The sequence below is a fragment of the Schistocerca serialis genome, chromosome 2, assembly GCF_023864345.2.
Source record: "Schistocerca serialis cubense isolate TAMUIC-IGC-003099 chromosome 2, iqSchSeri2.2, whole genome shotgun sequence".
NCBI lineage: Eukaryota > Metazoa > Arthropoda > Insecta > Orthoptera > Acrididae > Schistocerca > Schistocerca serialis.
In genome coordinates this window covers 615865639-615892507 of record NC_064639.1, presented here as the reverse complement: position 1 = coordinate 615892507, position 26869 = coordinate 615865639, and the positions used below count along the sequence as shown (strand labels likewise).

The following is a 26869-nucleotide window of genomic DNA, read 5'->3' as shown; positions in this document are numbered from 1 at the left end:
TAGCACCGGTAGGTAAAGAAACATAAATGAATGTGTAAGACAGAAACTGAGACCCTGCGATTTCTCTCTCCCTCTCTTTTTTCTGTGTGGTTGTTTGTTTTGTACATAATTAGAACACATTGTGTATTTTATATCCTTGCATAAAATAATTGTGTTTTATAGGTTATAAAAATTAGTTGACAGAGTAACTTCTGCCCTTTTATGTAATTGTAGCAATTACTTTTGATGCAAGTGCAGTCAGTAGTAGAGCAAAGAGAGCGACACCCAACTCTGCATTGTTTCCAAATTTATTCAAGATGGCGGATCCAAGATGGTGGCGATAGAAGTGGCAATGTCACAATGACGGCATGGCAGGAAGTTCAAATTTTGGTGGGAAAACAACACATTTGGTCTACCTCCATTACCTTAACTCCCTCCCCTCCCCCATCCACCCTCCCCTCACCAAGAAAATCGCGGGAAGTTCAAATTTTGGTGGGAAAAAGGTCGCTTGGGATACCTCCACTAACCTAAGAAAAGGGCGATAATATTTTGGTTATTTGGGATACCTCCACAAACCAAAGTCATCCGAACACTGCCTATTCCTTGGAACTGGTGGGAAAAGAGCTCATCCTGTGCTGGGCTGCTGGACAGAATGAACTAAGTCTTTCTTTTTCATGCAGTGTTTATTTAACAATTTGAGTTGTCATAGGCGTTCACCTTGGGGTCCAGCATCAAACTGACCTCATACACAGTACTGCCACCAGAGGGCTCTGTCGCCCCATCGCGATCTGGGGCAAAATGGCGAGAAAAGGACTCAGCCTGTGTCCTACTACTGGAGAGAGGAAAGAGTGTACTTTATTTATTTTCAGTGGGAAGTTGGAACAATTTATTTAGGGATGGTTTCAAGTAGTTTATTTATTTTTTATGCTGATACAAAACACTCACCCTGATGTGCACGGGGTCGCACTCGTAGTCTACAGATCTGCAAACTGCTCGTAAATTACCGAAATAAATCAGTACACTGCTGAACAGATACGCGAACAACTCGTAAAATGTCAAAATAATGCACATAAATTGCTCTGCAAACACACTCACTAATTATAAGCTGTCGAAATAATGCATTGCGCAGCCTACAGACCTGCAATCTGCTAGTAAGTCACTGAAATAATGCATTACACTGATGTATACACACGAAAACAACTTGTAAATTGTCAAAATAATGCATGTATAACGCTCTGCAAACACGCTCACTAATTGTAAACTGTCGAAATAATGCATTACACAGCCTACAGACATGATCACAAAATAATGCCGTACACTGATGCACAGACAAGTTCACTATGCATAAAATTGGCAAAATAATGCTTATATAATGCCCTGCAAACACGATCACTACACTGAAACAGCTGGTATAACGCAGCGCACAAACACTCATTGCATGTAAAAGCGCTTTCGGAATGTCATTAAGAAATTCTACTGCGACGTATCAGCAAACTGTTCCCTACTGGGTTCCAAGGAGGAATAATAACTGGATGCATTCTTCCTAACGATCCTGACGCAACAGCCCAACCCACATGCGAGACGCCTCTGGCCGTGCACATGTTTACACAGCCACCACGGCTGACTTGGCTTTCATAGCTGTGGGTCCAGCGCCGAGTGAGATGTTTGCATAGCAACTCACTCTCTCAGGCGCAGCTGAAAGGTTGCAGTGTTATACTGACGTCTTATGTCTATGTAAATAAGAGCCAAAAGTCCCTCTCGGAAATAGTAATGTGTCGCAGAAATAGTTAATGGATGCTTTTGTTGTTGTAGGAGCTTTTGTGGTGTCTCAGCTTATCTGCATGGAAATCCTTGCCCTAACAGGACCCGTTTACGGAAATAGTCCAAAATAACACTGAACGCATTCTTCCTGATGGTCCTAACAAGTAATACCATGCAACCTTTCCTGGAAATCGCCGGCCCCTGTGGCTATGCGGTTCTAGGCGCTTCAGTGCGGAACCGCGCGACTGCTACGGTCGCAGGTTCGAATCCTGCCTCGGGCATGGATGTGTGTGATGTCCTTAGGTTACTTAGGTTTAAGTAGTTCTACGTTCTAGGGGACTGATGACCTCAGATGTTAAGTCCCATAGTGCTCAGAGCCATTTTTTTTCCCTGGAAATCGTGACGTCCTGCTTTCAACATATGTCTCAGAAACGGTGAAAGCTCTCACCACCAAAAGTCTTCAGCATGCATGTGCACGCTAGTGAAAACACCATTAATCATAAAAGCATTCTTGTTGTTTGGAAAGAGAGCACTGTCTAAGCACAGACGGGAAAATCAGAACAATTACGCAAACACCATTCGAAGCACTCTCCTGCAGAAGAGAAAAATGGCTGGAATTTTCTATGTACTACAGCTGTTGGTCTGGAGATGTCCTAATGCCACAATAGTGGATGAGGGACAGCATCCCACCAGAGATGGAGGATCTGCTTCAACTTGTCTTTGAAAATTTGAACAAAGAAGAAGACATCACATTAATCTCAGAACTTTCCATAGACACCTTGCTCCTATATTGTTGAACCAGTTCATAGAGGTTCCTATGACCCAGCACAAACGATGTCTTGTGAATCAATGGAGTATTCTGATTGGCTCTTACTGAAGATGAGACTTTCAGTGGCAAAACTATTTTGTACAGATCGCCATATTGCACTGACAGTTAAACCTTGTGAAAGATGTCTACAGATCATGAAATACAGGGAGACACTTCCTCAATTACACTGCTCTGCCACTGACGACAGAAGCTTGAATATTTCAGTATGAGACTGATCTCCATCCCGGCTGTACATCACAACATACTGTGTCGATGTAGTAAACACGCAATTCATATCCTACACCATACAAAATCATCACTTCTGCATCCTGCATATAGCTAGCAACCACCAGACACTCATACGTATACTACAAAGAGAGATAAGATAAGTACATGGATCGTATATAGTCGTCGCAGCACCAGATATTTCCTGCAAGATCGGTAGGTCACCCACCGCAGCCGACGGTCACAAGTCATATGTCCCGCACACACACTGCTCTGATGCGTGACCAGAGCAGCCTCAGTAGATTGAGGCCACCCTCCGAACTGTTGTATAAAGGCTGGGTCGGTTTCCCTCAGCACAAAGGCGTTACTGTTTCTGACCCTGATCTACTTTGCTTTCTTGCTTTCTACGTCCATCTCCAAATTCCAGAATTACAAGAACACATGTATTTTCACATGGTCTGCCAGAATATCATACCATCTGCGTGATACTTCTCGAAATCAAGCACATAGCAATATGCTACTGGTCACTTGCACTGTATAGTTCTAACGATGTAGACTGGAAATTATTTCTCTAGAAACCCTAAACTTTAGCGAGGTGCAGCGTGCTGTAAACCACTGGGTAACTAGAAACTTATCCCATCTGCGAAGATCTTTACATGAAAACTCGAAAGAATAGAGGAAACTGATATTTCCATTCACGAATACTGATGTCGGTGATGTAACAGATTCCAAATCATTCGTATAATTCACAAAATCAACTAATGTGCTTCTCTTGTCTAGAGAACCAGCAAATATGACATTACACCCGTTTTCCACCTGCTAGATGCATACACCACAAGTGATGATGCTCTCTCAACGAAATGAAGGTGGGAAATGTGCATAAGCAGTCAACTGGACAATTTACATGGGAAGGAATAATGGTCCTGCGCAAACACACATCCATACTGAATGTTCTCAAATTTCCACGGGGAATACATGCTATCACGAACGTTGCCCAACACATAGTGAGTACTGATTCACTATCCAGCCTTCTAGAGGGTGATAGGGTTAAATCAGCTACATTCCTGTACCCCAACCGGTCTTTCCATTCGGATGGCTCCTACCGTTAGCTGGAAACATGAATCATTCCGCCATCAAGAGCTCCTCACACACCACACAGAATCGTCCTAGGAAACCAGCCACATATATTTTATCACTGTACTTACAATTAAATATTATAATCGCAGTCTCTATTGGACTACATTCAACAATCAGTGAAGTATCGGAAATACCCCCTGCTGACGGCAGTGGCTCTGTAAATAGAAATATATGTATCATTCCTATCACTTGACATACTTTTCCAAGTAAAAAAAATTCTTTCATTCCCTTTGCGGCTATCACAGTATTCCACGTCAAATCCATACCTTCCTTATGACTGGTCATAGTCTTTTCTTTTCACATGACGGCGCGCGCACACACACACACACACACACACACACACACACACACACACACGCGCGCGCGCGCTTTATAATACTGATGCTCAAGGTACACCTATCACTCAACACCAATAACTGATTGCAAGGCGATACGAAACAATACTGACTGAAAATCAGCGATGGGTGGATGTGCCTCATAAGTTTTTCTTGTGAGTGGTACCATAGTGTCTTAGAAAGAGAAATATAATCGTCTTATAAGCCGCCAGATGTTAAAAACTACTATGTTACTGTCACAAGCGGTCTTGGTTCTACAAATGCTTACAAGTATCACTAACGATATCCATGACAATAACTATACAAGCCTTATAAATCGAGGTATGGCACTATGTCTGAATGAAGTGGTTTCTCCAGACAAATACCGCAACACTGAATATAGACGGTGATCGCCAGAGTGTATATTAACAGACCAACAGTGCGATTACACATCGCTGATGGTGTAAGCTCGTAACAAAATAATCGAATTTAGAAAGTGATTTGGCTAAGGAACGCGGTATGAAGTTGGTATTTACAACTCCCCCACGCCACTGCTAGATATTTCTCCAGTATTTGCAACACATTCGGTCTCCACATCAGGGGATCTGCAATATATCCACTGGGTTGTAGGTGATGGTTGATTGAGAATGATCACATACAGTAGACGGTGTGCTGATTGAGGTTGTAAGAAATGTGCACTAGCTTGTAGAAATGCTGTCTGCGACCTGGAATCAAGTCTTCCATTCAACCACATACCTGCGTTGGATCCTATGGAGAAGTCTTTTAATGATTACAGCCTCTAGTGGATCAGTTTCTGGCACTATCATGTCTCGACACGAGTCATCTTTTTCGAACCTATCTGCTACAGTAAAATTTTAGGTAGTCCCTATGCATCTTGCAACTGCCCCTCAGACTCTGCGCTGCCATCCCTGCAGTTTTGCGCACGTGATCATTTCAGTTTAAGCCGGAACTGAGTAGAAGTCGGGGAAAGCTATATCTACCACATTCTGCGGTCCATGTAGAAACAGGCTAAGTTGAGTTTGATGGAAATGGGAACATGTTGTCGTAGGTCTGCAAACTGTGCACGATGTGTAAGTTAGGCGCCAAATGAAGCCCGCTCCTGGAGCACAAGGTAGTGTAAAGACAGGACAAACAATTATGGTGGTGTTTCTTATTGGGAAAACCAGGAAGCCTCAATATCATACAGGTACTGCAGTCCGAAACAGATTCACATCCCTCAGGGTACATTCACGTCTATCACCCCAACATGCTATCATCGTTATTCTGTACCATCCAACAGAGAAAAATTACGAACTATAAAAGCTCCGCTAACTTCATCCAATAGAGAACTCGATAAGGTTTTTACCGCACCTCTCTCTCTCTCTCTTCCGATATATCGGAAACAAACACTGTCTGCGTGTCAGCATCGAGCACATGCAGCAATGCTATTAAATATATAGGTATCGATCCATTGGAGCAGTCAGCCAGTGATCGAAGTCGCTTGCACAGACCGGTGTTAAGTGTCAACGCCCGTACGCTAGGAGGAGGAGGAGGATGACCATATCCCACAGACTATACTGTCAGTCGCAAGAGAGGCTGCCTGTGTCGTTGTTTGAAACATCGTTTTTTTCCTGCTGTAACACGCTTTGTGCACTGCCATACATTTTGTTTTTACCACCATGACATTAAAACGTTCTGATCCATTGCCCCTCGCAGAAAACTAGACGTCACACGGTGTAAATCACCTTGTTGCTGCTATCACAACACACACACACACACACACACACACACACACACACACTATATGATTTTAACTAAAAGACAGTCACAACATAAGGAAACTGGAGAGTTTTAAGGCGTTGTGGAGGGTTTCCAAACTGCTCTCCGAAGGTGATTGACGACCTCTACATTTAAACTCATTTGTCACAGTGATGGGATAGCTGATGACTCTGTGATCCGCTTCGTTTAATTCCTCATATTGCAGTCATGTACGTTATCGCTGTTTCGGTGCTAGCCATCCGCAGAAGGCGTTGCCCCTCCACCAAGACTCTTTCTCCACCTCAAACAAGCGATGTCAGTCAATCATTATGTGGTAATCAACAGCGTACCAGTGGATGGATGGGATGGAAAAGACACCGTCGATGTACTGTAATAATAAGCATCACAGTTGATAGTGCGAACAATTTTAGCAATTTTACAGTAATTTCGACTCCGATCAATGATGCGACAGCATGCTTCCCAGTTTCAGTATCATTGCTAAACTGTCCCTTCTTTTACTTTGCGAGTACCACTGCGAATGTAGATAGATGACTGTGCAGTACGTCCATTCATTGTTAATTCTCGAACATATGTATCATCATAGTACAGCAGACAGCGATCAACATATTTCTAACACGTCGAGCATAGTGCGTAATGTACGATCTTTCTCTATGTGGATGGGAGTCACAGGGCATTCTGGGATTCTTAGGATAGTGTCTGAAAGATCCCCTCGCACTGTCTTGGACCAACACGCCCTGCAGCACCGTTACTGATTTAACCTGCAGCTGACCAGAAGTAGACCATTACATTCCATGTCTCGTGATTAATAGGGATCTTGCAGAGTCCGTACCCATCCAGGTGCACAAGGTTTCTGCAGATGCGCGGACGTCGAGGGGTATCGGTGTATAGTAGTAGATTTGAAAGTATTGTCGTGTAATAGGACACCATTAAGAAGAACAAGAAATGGGTGGTTTTTATGCACGATGGAGCTCCAGATGGATGGAGTTCAAAGCATTTTACGTAAATCACCTACGCTGTATACTAAGTTTTAGGTATACTGTTTACACTGCATCTGTAAGTATATTTTTAAGGTCTTGCCAAAGAACTTGATGTTTAAGTGTATACACATACCTATCCCAGTATATTACACATATTAAATTCCTACTAAATTACAATGAACCATGAAATTTTAGAGATATTTGGTGATACGAACGTAATTCATCGGCAGTCAGTGTTAAGGCCAATCGTTTCAAAAGTAAAGCATACAAAATTTTTGAAAAGAGAGTCAAACGTTCTGTGTAATGATTTGTCTAAAAGTATGAAATAAAAAAATATTAGGGACGTTTGGTGCACCTCAATTTCTGTTCATAATTTCGAGCACCATTCAAAGGCACGTAGAACGTTTCTCTGATCTACTTATTTCCTTTACACAAATCATTTCGACTGATTTCTTTCATTTTTATTTTCAAGTTTTATTCAGAAAGAATGATCTTACGGACTCCTCGTTTGCCTTCCTAACGTACTTGATACGAAGGAAGCCTTTTTGACATTTAAATACCGCACCAATGTATCTTTTTGTGTGCAAAAGCCGCGCGGGATTCGCCGGCGGTCTAGGTGCTGGAGTCATCGACTGTGCGGCTGATCCCAGCGGAGGTTCGAGTCCTCCCTCGGGCATGGGTGTCTGATAGGATAATTTAGGTTAAGTAGTGTGTGAGCTTAGGGACTGATGACCTTAGCAGTTAAGTCCCATAAGATTTCACATACATTTGAACATTTTTTTGTGTGCAAAATAGCTAGGCCTCGAACAGATGAAATTTTTGACACTTCATTTACATAGCTTGGCAGCAGCATTTCGTGAAAGATTTCAATGTTTCCTCAACTCATTAATTAAGTTTTCGTTAATTACCGTGATTACTTTTATGCAGTTAAATATTTTCTGAAAAACTAGACCTCACGCTGGTCACTTTGATACATCGTATATCTGTTTCTCTCCCTTTGTTTAGCTACGAAAATTCGGAAAAACCTCATGGTGTAATTTATAGGGAATTTGTTTTCGCTCTGCTCACGCGTTTACAAAAACGTATCGAGTGTTAGTCATACGATAAAATAATCCTTTCCGCGTGCTGTCATTTACAAAAATCGTCGTTTCGCTATCTTAAACCGTTTATGAGATACGACGATTTGTACGACTACTTGATTCTCGAAGCGCAGGAAAGCTTCGGGCGCTCCGCGAGCGACCCGTCCGTGGATATAACAATCAATATCTCAAGAATGAAAGATATCATTCCGGTCTCAACTTTAAATACAATTTAGATATATTGGTTACATTCCATACGCAATAATGTATGGCCTTAACGGAACCATACGGAAAGTCTACGCAATGTGATTTTACCTCTGCAAATTCTTCAAATTTAGTGCAGTCGTGTACTCAATTTCGTGCGGCACAGTCACTATGACGAATAACGAAAACAAAAATCAGACCTTTATCGTTTAAAGACAGTAAGCTATAAGATGCAGAAGAGTCAAATTTTTTCTCCGAACAGTTTTTTTTACTTTATTTTTCTTTTCTTTTTTTTTTCTTTTTCTAAATCGGATGATAAGTATTTCATAGTTGCCGTCGCGCCCACTCCACTGCTTCGCGAGGAGACACGTACGTGGCTGTCGCTCTCTTTCGCGCGTGCTGCAGCAGCGACAAGATTCAAACACGTTTGAATTCAAATGTCGCCAGTTGCAGCGGGAGACAGGCAACGACACCACGTAGGACACTTCGGTAATTGTACGAGCGGTTGTATTTTGTCGCCTGAAGCTGTCGGTCGCTTCTGTCGCTTACGCAGTACGCGGCCTAACATAACGGTCACGACATTTCGCCTCGATTTTGTTGCCTCTTGCGTCAGCATCGCGCCAAGCGGCCAATAAGTAAAACTGTTGAATTCGGCACGATCGTGAAGGCGAAAGAGAATAGTTCCTGTTTATTTTGATTTTTAAAAATGTGAGCGTAGCGTAGCGCAATAAATTGCAACAACAACAAGAAGGATATATTACATTTGTATTTTTTTTTAGGTTTCCTAAGGAACCTGGAAGGTATACACTATCATGTTACGAAATTGTATGGTCAGGATTCGCTTGCGCGCGGCCCCTCCCGCCAGAGGTTCGAGTCCTCCCTCGGGCATGGGTGTGTGTTGTTCTTAGCGTTAAGTTAGTTTAAGTAGTGTGTAAGTCTAGAGACCGATGACCTCAGCAGTTTGGTCCCTTAGGAATTCACCCACTTTCGTAAATTTTTGATTCGCTTGCAAACTACATGTATAACGATGATTGACGTTTCGTTTTAGGACGGCTGAAGAGCGGCGCCTATGGTGCTGCCAGCCCACACCTTATGGGATACTGAAATACAATAAGGGAAAAAAATCGTTTTAGGAGCAGAAAATTGCTAGTGATTACCAGACAATAACATCTTATGAAAAAGACCCAGTTTATCTTGATAATAATGTTAAGTTTTGTTCGCTACACGTCGAACAAAGCCAGTTCATGAATGCAGACAATAACAAACTCGTCTGGAATGCAGTAACCACACTGTTTGACATCCCAAATAAGCCACCTGAGATGACGATGAAGAGGAAACTGCCATAAAGGTTCGACAGTCTGTCTAAAGCTGTAAAACACTCCTATGGCACAGAAGCAGCCAGTTCAATTTTCCATATATCAGTGCCAGATTCATCTTAATAGTCAACACAGACCTGCTTTGACGATGAAGTGGTAGAATTAAGTGCAGTTATTCGTGGCTAGAAAAAGCGTGTGGTGTATCGGAATGTGCAGATCGCTAGACTTCGTACAAAACTATTATGGGACAAGGAAACTGCCAATCATTCTACGTACAGAGAGCAACAGGTACTGTATCAGAAGTATCAAGTGAAGAAGGACAAACAAATTTTGAAGACTATAGGAACCCGGTATATAAAAAAGGACACCCTTAAGCCAGATTAGCATGCCATCTGCGAGATGGAAAGACTAAAATAAGCTGTTTGCGCTCAATTTATTATATTACAGCACTCAGGCATACAGATTTTGTCAGAATATTTTATGTTTCCCTCACTGTATACATTAAAGAGGTATGTGGAAGGCATACAAATAAAATGTGGGATAAGTGACAATGTGTTCCACCTTTTAAAGCAGAAGGTACAGCATTTCTCCGATACTGATAAACTAGTGCAAATGTCATTCGAAGAAAAGTCTCTAATGGAAAATTTAACATGTGACAGCACTTCGGACAGTGTTATTGGCTTTGAGGACTTGGGGATTACACTCACAGTTTATTTCTCCTGCTATCTGGCAGTTGCTTGTCCCACTTTGAATAATTTTTTTTTTTTTTTAAATTATGAATTTGGCCAGCTATGGACCGCATACAACTTAAGACTTATAGTGTTTCTTTTTCTTCCGTTCTTCCCAGTACTTCTTCATTTTCTCGCCAACTGCTCGTCTCTGCTCATCTGTCCACACTCTCTTGGGTCGAGGTTTTGGCGCATCTTCTTCATAGTTTGCGTTTTCTATAAGTAGCCTAAAGTTATTCCTGTCACGTATTATTTCTTCTGTAGCACCTATTTTGTTGGCGTCTTTCTTTACTGCTTCTATCCATCCTACGGTGTTTTTCAGCTTACTAACGTAATTAAAAATTTTCTTTGTAATTCGTGTTTCTTCCATTCTTTTTAAATGTCCATAAAATTTTAGCCGTCTCTTCCTCATTGTATCTGTGGTCTTTTCTGTATTTTTGTATAGGTGTTCATTTCTCCTTTTAATCCACCTGTTTTCCTTGTTTTTCTCAGGACCTAGAATTTTTCTTAATATTTTTCTCTCTCTTTTTTCTAGTTCTCTTAATTCGCCTTTCTTATTCAATGTTAGGCACTGATCCATATGTTGCTTGTGTCCTAATAACTGAATTATAATGTTTAATCTTTGCTTGTATGGATATTGATTTCTTATTGCAGTAGTTTTGTGTTAATTTATATGCAAATTCCAACTTTTTTATTCTTTCTTTATTTGTTGTGTTATCCAGTCCATTGGCTTGGATCCACTCCCCCAGGTATTTGAATCTATCAACTCTTTTAATTTTTCCATACTTTGTTTTCATAAACTTTTCTGTATTATGTTTGTGTTCTATATACTCGGTTTTTTCGTAGGATATTTTTAGCCCAGTCTTTTCAGCAATCTCATGTAACATATCAAGCATAACTGTTGCGTCTGTTCGGTTTTCGGTTATCAGTGCCATATCATCCGAAAAGGCTAAACATTTTACTTCAAATTTATTCTTTCCTTGGCCCATGCTTATACCCTTTGTGCCTCTGTTTTTTAATGTGTTTTCCCATGTTTTTACTACTTTATCTAAAACCAAGTTAAAGAGAATTGGGGACAGTCCGTCACCTTGTCGAACTCCTGTTTTGATTTTGAATGGTTCAGAAATTTCGCCTTGAAACTTAATTCTTGATGTTGTATCTGTGAGCGTTTTTCAACAAGTCTTCTGCTGTTTTCATCTATCCCTGATTCATAAAGTATCTGGAATAGTGTTTGTCTGTCAACTGAGTCGTAGGCCTTCTTGAAGTCTACGAATGTAACTACTGTATTTTTATTTTGTATAGCTCTCACTCTCAAAATTGTTTTTAAATTAAGAATCTGTTCTGTACATGATCTACCTTATCTAAATCCTGCTTGATAATCTCCTATATTAGGTCCTGCTTGTTCCTCTATTCTATGTAAAAGTGCTTTAGAAAGTATTTTGTATGTCACTGGTAACAAGGATATGCCCCTGTAGTTGCTGGTGTCTGTTTTATCTCCTTTTTTATGGAGAGGGCGGATCAATGCTTGTTTCCAGTCACTGGCTATGATTCCTTTTGTCCAAATGTCTTTAATTACTTTGTGAATTTTCTGACATGCGGATAAGCCCCCTAGTTTCCACATTTCTGCCACTATCCCATCCTCACCTGGTGCTTTGTTATTCTTCAATGCTTTGATAATCTTTTCTATTTCTTCTACTGTAGGTGGTTCCGACGGTGGATTTTCATGTTGTGGTTTTTGAAATTGTAACCTGTCATTAGGCTCCTCACAATTTAATAGATTTTCAAAGTATTCAGCTAAGATTTGGCAGTTCTCTTTATTGCTTAAAACCATTATTCCATTTTTATCTTTAAAATGTAAACTTGGTGACTGGAATCCTGTTAAAACTTCTCTGAAAGTCTTATAGAAGTCTCTAGTGTTGTTCCTTTTGAAATCAGAATCCATTTCTTCTAATCTGTCTTTGTCATATTTTCTTTTCACTGATCTGATGATTTTTGCTGTCTTTTTCCTTTCTTCCTTAAACTCTTCCCAGTATTCGTGTTTCTTATTGCTGTTCCATTTTTTCCATGCTTTTAGTCGATTGTCAATTGCTTCATCACACAGCTCATTCCACCATCTGTGTTTTGGTATTCTTCGTGGCTGTCCCATTTCTTTAACTGACTCTATCATTGTTTCTTTAATTTCTTCCCAATTATCCATTTTTCTTGTGTTCAGTATATGACAGAATATGTCCTGCTTTTGCAGGAGAAATTTTGTGTTTACTCTTGGAAATCTTCTTGGTTTTGGTTTAGGTTTGTTTGGTTGGAACATGGTCTTTATTTCTGTCAGATAATGATCTGAGTCTATGTTTAGGCCCTTCCTCACTCTGACATCCAAGATTTCCTTGTAGTTGCGAGTTGTTATTGCCACATGGTCCAACTGATATTCACCTTGATTTGGATTAGGTGATATCCACGTTTTTTTCTTTCTTGCAAGTTTCCTGAAACATGTCAACATTAATTTTAGATTAAACTGTCTACAAAAATCTATAAGTCTTTCCCCATTTCTGTTGGTTCTTGCATGTGCTGGATAATCTCCAACTACTCATTTAAATTTTATTTCTTTGCCAACTTGTGCATTGAAGTCTCCCACTAAAATTTTTATATGTTCTTTTGGTAATATGGATGTTTCGTGTTCAAGCATTTCCCAGAAATCTTCCACTTTGTCAACATTTGTTCTGTTATGTTGGTTAATAGGTGCATGTGCATTTATAATAGTGTAGTGTTTATTGCCTGACTTGAACGTCAGAAATGAAATTCTTTCTGATGGGGAGCTAAAATTAGTTATTGATTCCGTAAGTTGCTGTTTGACCATAAATGCGGTCCCTAATATAGTCGTATTATTGGAATTTTTAATGGCTGGTTTTCCTTTGTAGATCCTGTATCCACCTGATTCAAATGCATTTTCATCCAGATACCTTGTTTCTTGAAGAGCTAATATAAGTATGTTGCGTTGATTGAGAGCGTCCGTTAGGTGTTTTAGTTTTCCAACTTTCATAAGTGTGTTGATATTCAGAGTCCCCAGTAGATGTTTTTTCTTGGGTCTTATCTTTGAAGAAGTACTCGGAAGCTCCGACTCTTCCTTACATGATGTTCTAGGCTCTCCAGAATCCAAAGGCCTAGTTGCACCGCCATGAATAGCGATGGAAGATTGGTTACTTCCTGGAGTAGTTTCCATTTTGAAATTTACCATCATGTCTTAGGTTAAAGTTTGGTTTGGGGAAAGGTAGTTGAACCTTTCGATGATAAAAATTCAAGCATTTAGCTTAGAATTATAAGTGAATAATATATTGAATAATATATTGAATAATATAAAGATGAAGATTGTACTTGTGGCAACAGGCGACAATGACTAAAAAACGGAACAACAAATGGTGCGTCGATCCCTTTTGCGCGTAGAGGTACCTGTTTGTACTTCTTACGTGTGAATCTATGTGTTAATAATCCATTGATATCAACATGGTAAGCAGCAATTCTATCCAACGTCACACGTGTTTCTTCACGAACTTGCCACTGGATTCATGATTTTTATCCCTAATTGCGCTAATTTTAGAATCATTTTTAGAAACATCTATGTCTTCTGATATTACACGAACTCTTGGAGGCAAAAAAATAATCCAAATTTTCGTATATGACGTAGGAAAGACATGCAACATTATGCTTACGACGCATCTGAGGTTCTTCTTTCTCGCCGCTTCGAGCGCTAGTGTCGCTCCAGCGAGTAATATGTTACAGACTCAGACGTCGCCACGCGCGGGCGGTTTGCTTAGCAACCTCATGCAATATTACAAATGCCACCATGTTGAGTAGTAGGTCAATGGAAAATGAACTATCTTTAGCAGCAGTCGCAGTTGATTTCTGTGCTTCCACAAATACTTGCAAAAGACTAAATTAAAAGAATGGGAATGGTAATTTATCAAACTTGTTTTGAAACCATTTTCCGGAAAGTAGAATATTATTTATGGAATATATTACATTCTTCACTGAAAGCAAGTGGATCAAGTACATTTTTCTAGTGTGTTAATACAATTAATTTTTCATTTGTTAGTCCTCAATTTATTATTTTTCATTTATTAGTCGTTAGATTAGATTAGTACTTGTTCCATAGATAATGAATACAAAACTTCGTAATGATGTGGAACGTGTCACGTTAATAAAAGGTGTCTATACAAGATATTACATTAGACAAAATATTACATGACACTCAATATTTTTAATTTTTTTAGTTTCAAGTATTTACACAATGTTTTTTTCGAATCTCGATGTGACTATAGAAGTGTTGTGAGTAGCAGTGCTACACACAACTCTTTCCATAAATTATATGAGAGAATTATCACTATAGCTGCATAATATATTTGCCATCGCGTGAGGTGGTGCAGTGGTTAGCTCACTGGACTCATTCGGAAGGACAGCAATTCAAACCCACTGCCGGCCATCCAGATTTAGGTATTCCGTGAATTCCCTAAATCGCTTCAAGCAAATGCCAGGATGGTTGGTTCCTTTGAAAGGGCATGGCCAATTTCCTTCCGCATTCTTTTCTAATCCAAGCTCTATTTCTAATAACCTCATTGTCGACGGGTCGTTAAACACTAATCTGCTCAACTTCTTAATGTATTTGTCCTGAACATTTAAATTAAAATGTTAATTAATATTATGGTACGTCACCCTGTTTAGCAGTCAGACTTTAATCATGCCTGTAATTGTTTCATAAATCACTCAAATTCATCAGCTAGAGCCCAGCAGATACTGACTATCTCTATGAACTTCCAATCAGTTCTGCTTCTACAGCACAACCTTCAAAACGTTGATCACTGCAAAACTGGAGGGTTTATTTTGTATTACTGCTTAATATAAATGGTAGCTCCAGTCTCAGATTCGCTTCTTGGGGTAGTTCATGGACCCTGAATAACCATAAATTCTAACGTAAAGTTCTTGCTCAACACAGGCAAAGTAAAACGAAACAAAACTGGACAACTACACTTAATAATTAGATGAGTAGCAGCCATAATGCAACACATTGCTGCTAACCAGCCAGGCAGCCTTATTGCAAGCATGAATCACATGCGAACCATTAGATTTCCTGGGAGTAACAAGCAATTAGTGATCGATCGCTGTGATTGGGCCATACATGTGCGATCTACGAAGCAATGAGTCACCCATGCAATGGATTGCAGCGATTCATTACTCTTGTGTGGGGCCCTTAAAGTTTGACATGTTGTTTGATCATTTAATCCTCCCACAAACGATCTAACTTTTTTGTCAAATTTGCTCTTATCTAGCCAGGGATCTGTCAAACAAGCCCTTACCAAAAATGTTCTTCGATTTAACCACACTTTTGAACCAAATACCATTACTGTATGCTGTATTTTGGCACTAGTGGAAATGGCTATATATGCAGATTGTGGAAGTAGGGTACTAAGGTGTGCTAGAAACAATACTGAATAATGTCTAACATGATGATACATTAATCATTTAATACACTGAGCAAATTTACAGAGCTTTCACACAATAACAACGTCAAGAATGCATTGATTGTCTCTGCTTTTTCTCCTCCAAAGATCCTCTCCCTGGGATGTCAAGGAAGTTTCGACCTCTTGATGTTCTCACAGAGCCCCTGTGGGGTGTACGGAGCACTGTGTGCTGCATTGACAGCAAGTGATGGGCGAGATCATCAGACCAACCATGCCACGGCTCGCGCATGAGCAAGACATTGTCAGACTGTTTCTCATTGAGGCGTTTGTTGGATGGCTGCTGTACAGTGGTTGTGAGCTCATTTCAGGCCTCCAGCGTGTGTAGGTATTTGTTGTCTGTCACAGACGGGGGAGGATCATGCTTGAGAACGATGTACGTATGTTATTGCACAAGGTGTTGAGGCAGCCCTCTGAAGTGACTGTAACGTGGTTAGTGGCGATGGCCTGTGTAGGTGATGGAGACAGTAGTTCCTTGAGCAGCTGAGGAGGTGATGTTAGTGCCAGGGGAGAGGTTGTTGGCATCAGCTTAATCTGTTTTCCCGTGTTGGAACTGGGTGGTCCAATGTCTATCTTTGAGGGTCGTAGTATGGTCATCCTGCAGAACAAACACAGGTCTGAGTCTCATAAATGACATTGTTGTTGGTATGTCGTGTACTAGTACACTGAATGTTTGTTCACCATGGGAGAGCATTTTGCAAGGTCCTGTTTATGGTGGCTGGATGTATGGTGTCATCACATATCATTATGAATTCACACTGGCAAAGGTCCTTATGAACGAAGACTTTTGGCTGCATGTTTGGTGATGGCGGCAGCATGAACATGTTCTGAGTATGTGTATGAACTCAGTCCACTAATGTCAGCAGGGCAGTGTGCACTGTGGAACTTAGGCTGCACAAAGTCCACAGAAAGTGATAGGGTTTTGCCATGGTAAGATATGGTGCACATGTGACAGAGGCCACACAGGCAACACTGGGCTGTGAAGAGCGAAAACTCGAACTGTCAGCCCTGGTCCATGGTGATCTGCTCTGGGATTCTGAAGTACTTGTTCCACATTTCTATAAACATGCGCACTGTCATTTCTGCTGTAATATCGCAGATGAGTACTGTCTTGTCCAATCTTGATATTCGATCGATGGTTGAAAGCAAATACTGGAAACTCTCCAATCAAGGACGATGTCCTACAATGTTGATAAGTATTTGTTTGAAATGTGCTTCAGTTTTGGACAGTGTCTCAGTTGTGGCAGAGCATGTCAGCCAGTTTTGCTTCATTGATAGGCTAGGCAGCCCTGTGCGGTCTTGCTTAACCCCATGCCACACAAACCTGTCCATTACCAGGTGTAGTGTTTTCTGACTCCTGGGTGGCTCAAGTTGTGTACTCTGTTGAACACTTCCCATTGCATGCTGAGCGGCTCAATGGGGCGTATTCTCCCTGGGGACACATCGCACAGCAGTGGTCACTCAGTATTCAATAATGTTTGGCGTTCAATCTGAAGACTGATCATCCAATCTGTCATTGGGCTGCTCTGTGGTCATAAGTTCATGGTCGTATTGTAACGAAATTGCACCAAGAGGTAATCTGCGATTCCGTTGACCATCCCTTGAACGTAGCAGATGTCAGTAGTGCTCTGCAAAATGAGGTCGAGGTGGAGGAAATGGTACCAGCTAACTTCTTGAGGTGGGTTCTTGATTGTGTCCACAAGTGTCTTATGTTGGGTGTAAACCATAAGATTGTGACCTTCTTCCTCTCAACAAGAATCTTTGATCACAGTGTAGATCACAAATAGGTCACAATCTAGGACAGACCACATAGACTGGGGAGGCGTGAGCTGCTTGGAGAAGAATCTAAGCAGCTGTGGTAAGTCATCAACAATTTGCTGCAGTACAATCCCCACTGTGGTGTTGCTAGTGTCTGTGTAAGGATGATTCATACAGCTGGGTCAGGATCAGCAAGGGTGACAACATTAACTAGCGATCTTTTTTGAGGTCTGGAATGCTTCTTGCTTGCTTGCCGTCCATTCAACCATTTTTTTGCTGTGTTTGTTCTTTCCAGCCAGCACATCTCTCAGTGGTGGCTGTGAAGCAGCCACATTTGATAAGTTGTGGCAATAAAGTTTAGTGTGCCAAGGAAATGACACAAGTAATGGTACATCTCCAGTAGAGGCAAGTTCTGGACCATAAGTACGCACTCTGCTGTGGGGTGGACGCCACCCAGGATGTGGCTCAGGAATATGGCCTCAAGTTGTTTAAATTGGGATTTAGCTTCATGGAGGGCAGCTAAGACCAGCTCTAAATGAACAGAGTGGTCTGTAATGTTACATAGCTGCTAAAGGTGTGTAGCAGTGGGAGAGGCAGAATAAGAGCTCCTTGATGAATTGCTGTCATGTTTACAGTGCAAAGCTGTATGGCACATGCAGGTACTCAAATAGACCAAATGGGGTAATGATGACAGTTTTCAGTGTTGCCTGGGCGCATTAGAATCTACAGATATACCGATTTACAGTAGATGACACTGAAAACTATGGTGCCCATGAGTGTATGAGTCAAGTCTTGAATGTTAGGAATTGGGTAAAACTGTCATGGATTGTCTTGGAATTAAGAACCCTTTAATCAAGACAGAGTCTCATGGTACAGTCTTTTTTCAGGACAAGTGTGATGCTAAAGGCCCATAAACTGTCCGATGGTAGCACAATTCCCACTTGGAGTAGTTCATCAACAGTGTTCTTAATCATCTGCAGATCTGCTGGACAGAAGCCCACAAAAACGATCACATTTGTTTGTCAAATTTACTCTTATCTAGCCATTGACCTGTCAAACAAGCACGTACCAACAAACTTTGTCAATTTAACCTCACTTTTGAAGCAGACACTATTTGTGTATACCGCATTTTGATACTTGTGGGAATGGCTACAAATGCAGCTAAAGCATTTCTATCATTGACTTTGGCACTGTGTTTACTGGTCCAGGGAATGGTTTCAAATGAGAGAGAAATAAACACATGCAATCCTGTTAAAGGAATTCTTACATTCAAAACCTGATTATGATTACATCAACCTTCTACGAATTGACAGTGAAACAGACAAACAGAACAAGTTATTAGAAACTTATTCACCCTCACATTAAAAAAGAAGATAAGTAGTGGACATTTGTTTTCTACCTGCCCCCTCCCCCCAATGACAGTTCATTAAAATACCACAAGATGGGAACATAATTTATAGCCTCATCTGCCTCTGAAACAGTTATTCTCAAAGTGGGCTTTGTTTGCTGCGCTGGTTCAAAATTCCATGGAAGAATCCGAGATCTTTGACTTATTTTTATTTTATAGCACTCTTCGTTGTATGTTGTGTGCAGAATATTGATTCCTTCTTAATCTCCTACTGCATAATAAATGGCTAGAAAAGATGTGTCACTTCTACCAGTCTGGTAACTGCCAGTGTTCTTTTATTTTTATCCTTGATTGTATTTTCCATAGTTGTAGAAAACTCACGATACAGTGAGATAAATTGTCATGAAACTATTTTCCAATAAACATATGTGGTGAAATGTCAACACAAACAACCTCTGCCACCTTCTCAAACTTTTCCCCATTCAAAATTTCTGTCAGATATGCTCTATGTTTTGACAGAAATGTCAAACAGCACCATACATGGTCAAATATTTTGCAAACAAAACAAAATTTGACAAACTGTTTGATCGAATACTTCTGTATTATAAAGCTGTTCAGTTTCAATAAAATTTTTTGCAACTGAACATTGTTTTATACGTCCTAAGTTTTGACATGATTATGGCAGTAGCCAAAATGTCATTACAAGTAAATATACATATTATCTAGAAAGCCTTATTTACAAAGAACTCCACAATAATTGTTATACTCATTCATTTTGCGTATTAATGAGCATATGGTTGAGTTAATTATGTCTGGCACTGGTAATGACTTATTGCTGTAACGTGAATGGCTTTTCTTTTTTTTTCCAGACTGACAGGTGCTTTGGATAACGTGACAATAAATGGTCTCACGTCGTACGTCATCAACAGTGTAAACAATGACCTGGACAACATGCAGGCCAACTTTTCAGTAGGTATCCCAGAGATCAACTTCGCAGGACAGTACAATCTTGAAGGGTCAGCTGGAAGCATCGTTGGCCTCTACGGTGAAGGGCCTTTCACGTAAGTTCACCATCTTAGCATGCTACTGTGCTCTTTGTTTAGAGTAATGTACAGCAGGTGTAGATTAAGGCACATATTTGGAGCAATTTCACTCTGTTTTTAAAAATGAGGTTGAACAGAATACTGTGCATCTGAAACAGTCACTCTCAAAGTGGGCTTTGTTTGCTGAGCTGGTTCAAATGTTTTATTACAATTTGCATCATGAATCTCTTCTGAAGATTCTGCGTACACCATGTCCATTCTCTTATCAACAGTCTATTACCATGTTAGCTAAAACATAATTGTGAACAACGTGTAATGAAAAACATATGCACTCACAGCTAACAGGTTTCAATCCATATTAGGGGTTAACATCGTACTGTACCGGTTTATTAATGCAACTTTATGCTTTCTTTTCATTTTATGCAAACGTAATGTTATACCATGGTTAGCCATAATGTACTACATGTTACTGCCACAGCCTACTTCTATATGTTAAACTGGCATTTTGTCAACCACAGAACAAGTAAATAGGGAAATACAGGTATGACAAAAGGCTGAAAGTGATTTTTGAGGGTGGTAGACGCCCTGCAACCAGACTTCATGGCTGACTGTTGATGCATAGGCTTATCCTATAACCACATTAAGTCTTCACAATGCAAATAAAGTATTAATACTTGAAATGGGCTTTAGTTCTCTTTATCGAACACACCACACTATCACCATTTGCGAAGGGGTCATTTATCTGCACTTGCAATACAAGAAAATGAACAAGTTAGTTACTGAGGAGTACAGGCTGCCTACCTGTCAGGAAAAAAATTTGTCTGCTCTTTAAATAAACACGTGATTTCTGTACTGACAATGGGAATTAGTGCATAGACCAACAGATGTTTTTTTTTAAATTAATTTCTGCATGCTAATTACTAATATATCACATGGCACTGTTCCTAACAAGTGGAGTGTTCCAATTCCGACTGAAGGTAATTAGCAGCCTGCCTTCCTAAATGTCATTCATTAATTGCTAGTGGCTTATGATGGGTCATCGTACAAGGGGCATTCAATAAGTAATGCAACAAATTTTTTTCCTTCACCAGCTTCAGTTGAAAAAATGAGGAATTTGCGTGGGATATCACAGAATATTCCCACTTCAGCCCCTGTAGTTTTATGAAGTTCCAATAGATCGTGGCACAATATGTAGCCTTCAAAGTGGCATCTGTAATGGAGGTGCATTCCAGGCAGAGACCTGTCATTGAGTGTCTTTTTGCAGAAAATCAGAGCAAGTCAGGTGAGGCATCTGTCATCATTGCAACAAGGTTGTGCAGAACTGTCGGATCTCCTGCATGTCAGCCAGTTGCATACAGCTGTGATTCTTGCAACATTGGAACGTGTGGACACTCTCATTCAAGGGGACTGACAGATCACAATCAAACATCTTGCTGCTCTGTTGGACATCTCTGTTGGTAGTGCTGACACACTCGTCTACCAGTTGGGATACTCAAGGGCGTGTGCCAGCTGAGTTTCTAGCTGCCTTACAGAACAACATAGAGCAGTGAAAGACCATTTGTGCAGAACTGTTTGCATGTCACAAAGCTGATTGTGGCAAATTTTTGTCGAACATCATCACAGGCACTGAAACATAGATTTATCACTTCAAATTGGAAACAAAATGGTGATCCATGGAGTGGCACCATACCACCTGTCCTCAAAATAAAACGTTGGAAGCTACAGGCTCAGCCTGTTAAGTCATGCCAATGTTCGGACCCTCTCAGCCTGTAAAGTCATGGCAATGGTCCTCTGGGACTCTGAAGGGGTTATTCTGTTTGATGTCCTTCATCAGGATGCAATGGTCAAAAGTGAAGTGTATTTACAAGAGTTGCCCAAGAAGTAAGGCACCACATTTTTTTCTCAGCCAAAAACAATGCTACGAATGCAACACATTACATATGTATTATTTGAAGTCTCCTGAATGAGCGCGCCAAGTTTCCGTCACTTCCGACAGATAGCATAGCTGTAGGACAGTCTCAAAATGGCATCTGTAGGTGATGTACATTACAAGTAGTGTGCTGTTATTGAATTTCTCATTGCAGAGAAAGAAACTGCGAGGAATATTCACAAATGCTTGTGCAAAGTCTATGGAGCATCTACTATCAACAGAAATAAAGTTAGTCATCGGGCACAGAGGGTGAGCTCATCAGAAGGTGGTTCGGTGGAGCTTCACGATTTGCAGCAGTTGGGAGACTATCCTAGAGGAACTATCAAAAACTCATTGGACTGTTCTTCCTTGTCCACTCAACAACACAGATATTACACCTTCCAACTTCAATTTCTTTAGCCCATGAAGGATGCACTTTGTGAGAAACAGTACATGGTTGATGGGAAGGTTATTGACGCAGAAAACCATTGGCTTTGACACTGACCATGTGGGCATACAGCCTCTCCCAGTAAGGTGGCATAAGGCCATCACATGGAATAGAAATTATGTTGAAAAATAGGATTTTGTAGCCAAAGGAGTGGGGAGTAATGTGGTGTAGTGGAATCCTGAACAAAACCAACCTGCTTGCAGAAAAAAAGTGTTGCATTACTTATTGAATGCCCCTTGTACAACACATTTTCAGTCACGACTTTTCTTGGGCTTATACGGGCCTCAGAAATCAGTTAAAGCCCTGTGTCAAAGTATGTTTGCTATGTAAGTGTCCTAGGGACTGAGCTCACTTGGAATCTTTCCTCTTCTGATACTCTTATAGAAGTAATGATTCTATGCAGTGAGCTTTTTCAGCTGTCTGACATTTCAAAGATGACAATGGTCAGCATTGCCAAAGGCTAGATAGTATTCTTTAACTGCTGTCCTTATGTGACACCCTACTTTTTTGTCTTTCTGAAATCTTTTTGAAATACTTTCACATTATCACTTATTAAAAAAAAAACATGTTTACAAAGTATTGTACCAGATATAGTTTGGATGAAAAATTTTCTTACAGACAGAACTCAACAGGTCTTCCTTAATAAGGACACACACATGAAAGGAGTGTGGCGTCATGTGTGTCACAAAGCAAGTCTGATAGGACTGCTGCCATAACCAAAATCCATAGTGAATACGCACAGCATTTTTAGAGATGGATCAGGAATGTCTGTGGACTGTCCATTGGGCAGTTAGTGCAGAACTGTATTGAGTTCAGTTTGCTACCCCAATTAACATTGTATCGAAAAATGCATGGCACATGAAGACTGTTGGTCACATCAAATCTGGACACAGTTCCTCATTTTTCACATATTCTGCGCAGTACAGAACATGTTTTAACTTATGTAGATGGCAACTTCACACAACTGCAGCTCGACATCCACTGCAAAATGGGCACTTGTTATGCAATCTTTTCTACCTCAAGATTTCCATTGTATCCCATATTTGCCTTTGCTTTTAGATCATCTTCTATGGGGAAACAGTCAGTGGAGATGTAAACCACAGTAGTACCAGTGATCAGATAATCAGACGTATCCCTCACTTGCAAAACAGGTATTAAAAAAAATGTTGAACAAGGAAAATCCAGATCCTTTTAAAAAACCTGCACATTGTGTTTTTGTAATATGTAACAGTTGTATATCCACTGTTCTGTCAATTTCTACTAAGTTAACACTGTTTCAATATTACCTGACCAATATTTTCAGATTGCTGGTGCAGGATTTCCAGACATCTGGCACGGTGCACATTGGCACTGCAGATGGTTCCAGCAACTCTGCTGTATCAATCACGGCAATGGAAGTACGCTTCTCTGTTGCAGTCTTCCAGGTAAGTTCTGAAGAACATCAACTATTTTTATACAGCAGAGAAGACTGCTACATTATGACTGCTCCTGTAATTCACGTAGTTCAATGGTTGCAGTTTCTCACATGCCCACATCTGTAAAAACGTATACTGAATCATAACACCTCTGTGATGGCATTGGTGAACTTGTCACTTAGCGCCATAAGACACTAATCACTAACCATCTCTGAGATGATAAACACAAAGGGTCGAGCAGGTGGTGGAGCAGTCATAGTGTCAGCTTTTAGGTATTAAGCATGAGAGGGTAACAGGTGGAAGATGTCAAAGTTGATTATGACTCAGTTTCCAAGGTATCTTATGCTGATTTTTTTCTCTAATTCACCTTAAGACTGAAATGTCCCTCTCCTTTGGAGGGTCAAAGAAGAAGCTCGCAGCCGTGATCCACATGAGCCAAATGACACATGTGTGATTCTGCTCTTGACATAATAATTACGCCACAGTCACTAAAGCAAACATTTATTAGATGCTCATGGGTTTTCCTACCCTATCATTACACCCATTAAATTGTTTTCATTAGGTTCACAAGCCTTGTTTTTACTAATTCAACCAATAATTTGAGTTCTGTTGGTACCAGCCCTCAGAAATCCCCCTTGTGATCATTGGACGGAGAGGTCAGAGATTGTTGTCATCAGTGCTTAACCACCTATTGGTGATCCTTAAGTTCACATGATAGTATGTAAAAGGACAATAGTCTACATTACTTTTCATAGAAACAACTCGGATTATTCTCTCTCCCCAGATAAACTTATTCCCAAGGTACACTTATTGCAATAACAATGTTCCTGACCAAGTGCCTATGTGACATGTGCCTCTCACAAGAAACCCCTTGGGTGCGAGGTCACAAGTTCAAATTTTTCCTCTTCAAATCCTGGTTGATAATAGTTAAAAACAATTTCCTTACTGAACTATGGAATAGGTTTGTTTATCTCATCTACAAATTTTTGGCCCAATTCCGCAGTTTGCTGTGCATCATCAAGTTAATGCTTTAAAATTTTCTTATCTTACATCTTCCAATTCTTTAGCACTGTTTGAAGTTATGCAACCATCCACTGCCAGCACTGAAAGCATCATAATCTATGTCATACACAATTTACTGTGCATAATGTAGTAGGTCACTGTCATGCACGTTCTGTAAATTGTATTGAGCATCCTTGAAACGTGCAAACACCAGTTTTTATAACAAGTGTGCATTGTCCTCCCTTCAATATCTGTAGATTTTCTTATGCACTATACAGTCGTATTAATGTGGACTTATTCAAAATTTGTTCATAACGATTTTTTTACTATGCTGCAGATGATTTTCCACATATATAATTATGTTTAGTACCTGCTTCTTTGACAACAATGTCCTTTACTTCATTTCAGTGGTGACACAGTTTGTGGCTTCCTGTTCAACAAGGATGATGGACCACATGGCTTGACACCTGTTTCAATATCACTTTAACTTGTTAAGCACACATCATCATTACTGTACTCCTCATGTACATTTTCCGCACAGTTGAATATGTACGACACCACACATTCCACTGACTCATCTTGCAAAAATGTTAATATTTCATCTTAGACTTCTTTTTCACTCTGCAAAATTCCTTGAGTTCCATTCTGAAGAAAAGTCAACTTTGGCAAATGTTGCTGTAGATACAATGCAATGTTTGCTTTGTTTATTGTTGCCATTGCTCTGCTTTGTATCAACACTAGTAGCACTGTGGCACTGTTGCGAGTTACTCATTGAATAAGCAGTTCAACTATGCTCCATAGCGTCATGCTGTGCTCACCATTTGATACCTCCAGTCCCACCCCCTGTTGCTATGAGTTGCCAATATTGTGGCTGCACAGCAGACATCATTTGGAGTGTTGAATGCTGTAAACATCATTAGCTTGTTTGCAACCTCACACTACAGGTGTTCCTTGCCAAATTTGAAACTTCCTCTTTTCAAGCATCTGTCTCACTACATATACTGTCATGAATAAAGCTACTGGAACTGTACTGTTTATAAGTAATATTGAGTTTATTACAACTCTGATACATCAAAATGCACCCTACATCAATCTAAAAACTAACTTCATTACATCAGCACACACACTACTTGTACTTTCATGCAAGTTAGCAAGTTCCCCACACAGCTGCTCTAAACAAAAGCATACTGATTCATGTGACACAAGTTTACTCAAAATGAATACTTCATGACACTATTTGTGACAGATGGGGTGCAGCCCAACTCATACATACTCACACGATGATGTCACTCTAGAAACTGCCTACTGATGTGGCACCCCCACACCATCTTTGCTCATCCATCCAGCAGAGACAGGTAAAGGTAAGATTTGACATGTAGCAGCAGTATTGATAACTGTTCCCTTACAGGACTGATGATACCTTTACCTTTCATCAAGTTAGTTTCTTCCATCAGACTCCCACAGCTAAAAGTGCTCATATAAGTCTACCACCAGACGTTTCTTGCAGTTATGCTAAAATATCAACACTCTTCTGATGTCTGTTCCACATTAGCTGCCCACAACAACAAATGAAACCACTAATTTCTGAGCAACCGCACACTTTTGTCTCTGAATTCATGACTCCAGAACAAATTCCAACAACTAGAATGGGTTACCTTTGGAGACCTGCAAGTCTGATTCACATACTTCCTTAAGCTCATGGGCTGGCTGATCACGTGACGTGACAGTAGCACTCTTAGCACATAAAATCATAACTGTGGCATCCGTGACATTAATGTTTTTAGGACAACACCCTGACATGAATGGCACCTCTTTCCCAACACACCATGCCTACAAATTATGCCTCAAAACTCATGTTTTTGAGAGTACTTTCATTTTATGCTCACCCACCTTCAGATGTTCATATTTATTTACTTGTTGTTCCTTTAATTACGACATTTTACAATAGGTCTCTTAAAAAGTTCCATTGCAAAATTATGCAATGTTGTTGGCACAGAAAAGATGTTCATGACATCTGCAGGTGGGGTGCCAAGCATCATGAAACCTAATTGTTGAAAAATGAACACCTATAAAACAACCGGTTGCAGGTAATTCATTATAAATTATCTTCAGTCTCAACAGTTGCAATGTCTAAC

The 26869-nt window shown here is 40.3% G+C and overlaps 1 protein-coding gene across 1 annotated transcript in view; it reads left to right on the top strand.

Moving 5' to 3' along the window:
- The window catches only part of LOC126456280 (uncharacterized), a 43072-nt gene that overhangs the window by 12191 nt on the left and 4012 nt on the right, over window positions 1-26869 (top strand). The window contains exons 2-3 of the mRNA XM_050092031.1: window positions 19787-19978; window positions 23621-23741. Of these exons, the coding sequence (XP_049947988.1) occupies window positions 19787-19978; window positions 23621-23741 (313 nt within the window). The remainder of the gene's footprint in view (window positions 1-19786; window positions 19979-23620; window positions 23742-26869) is intronic.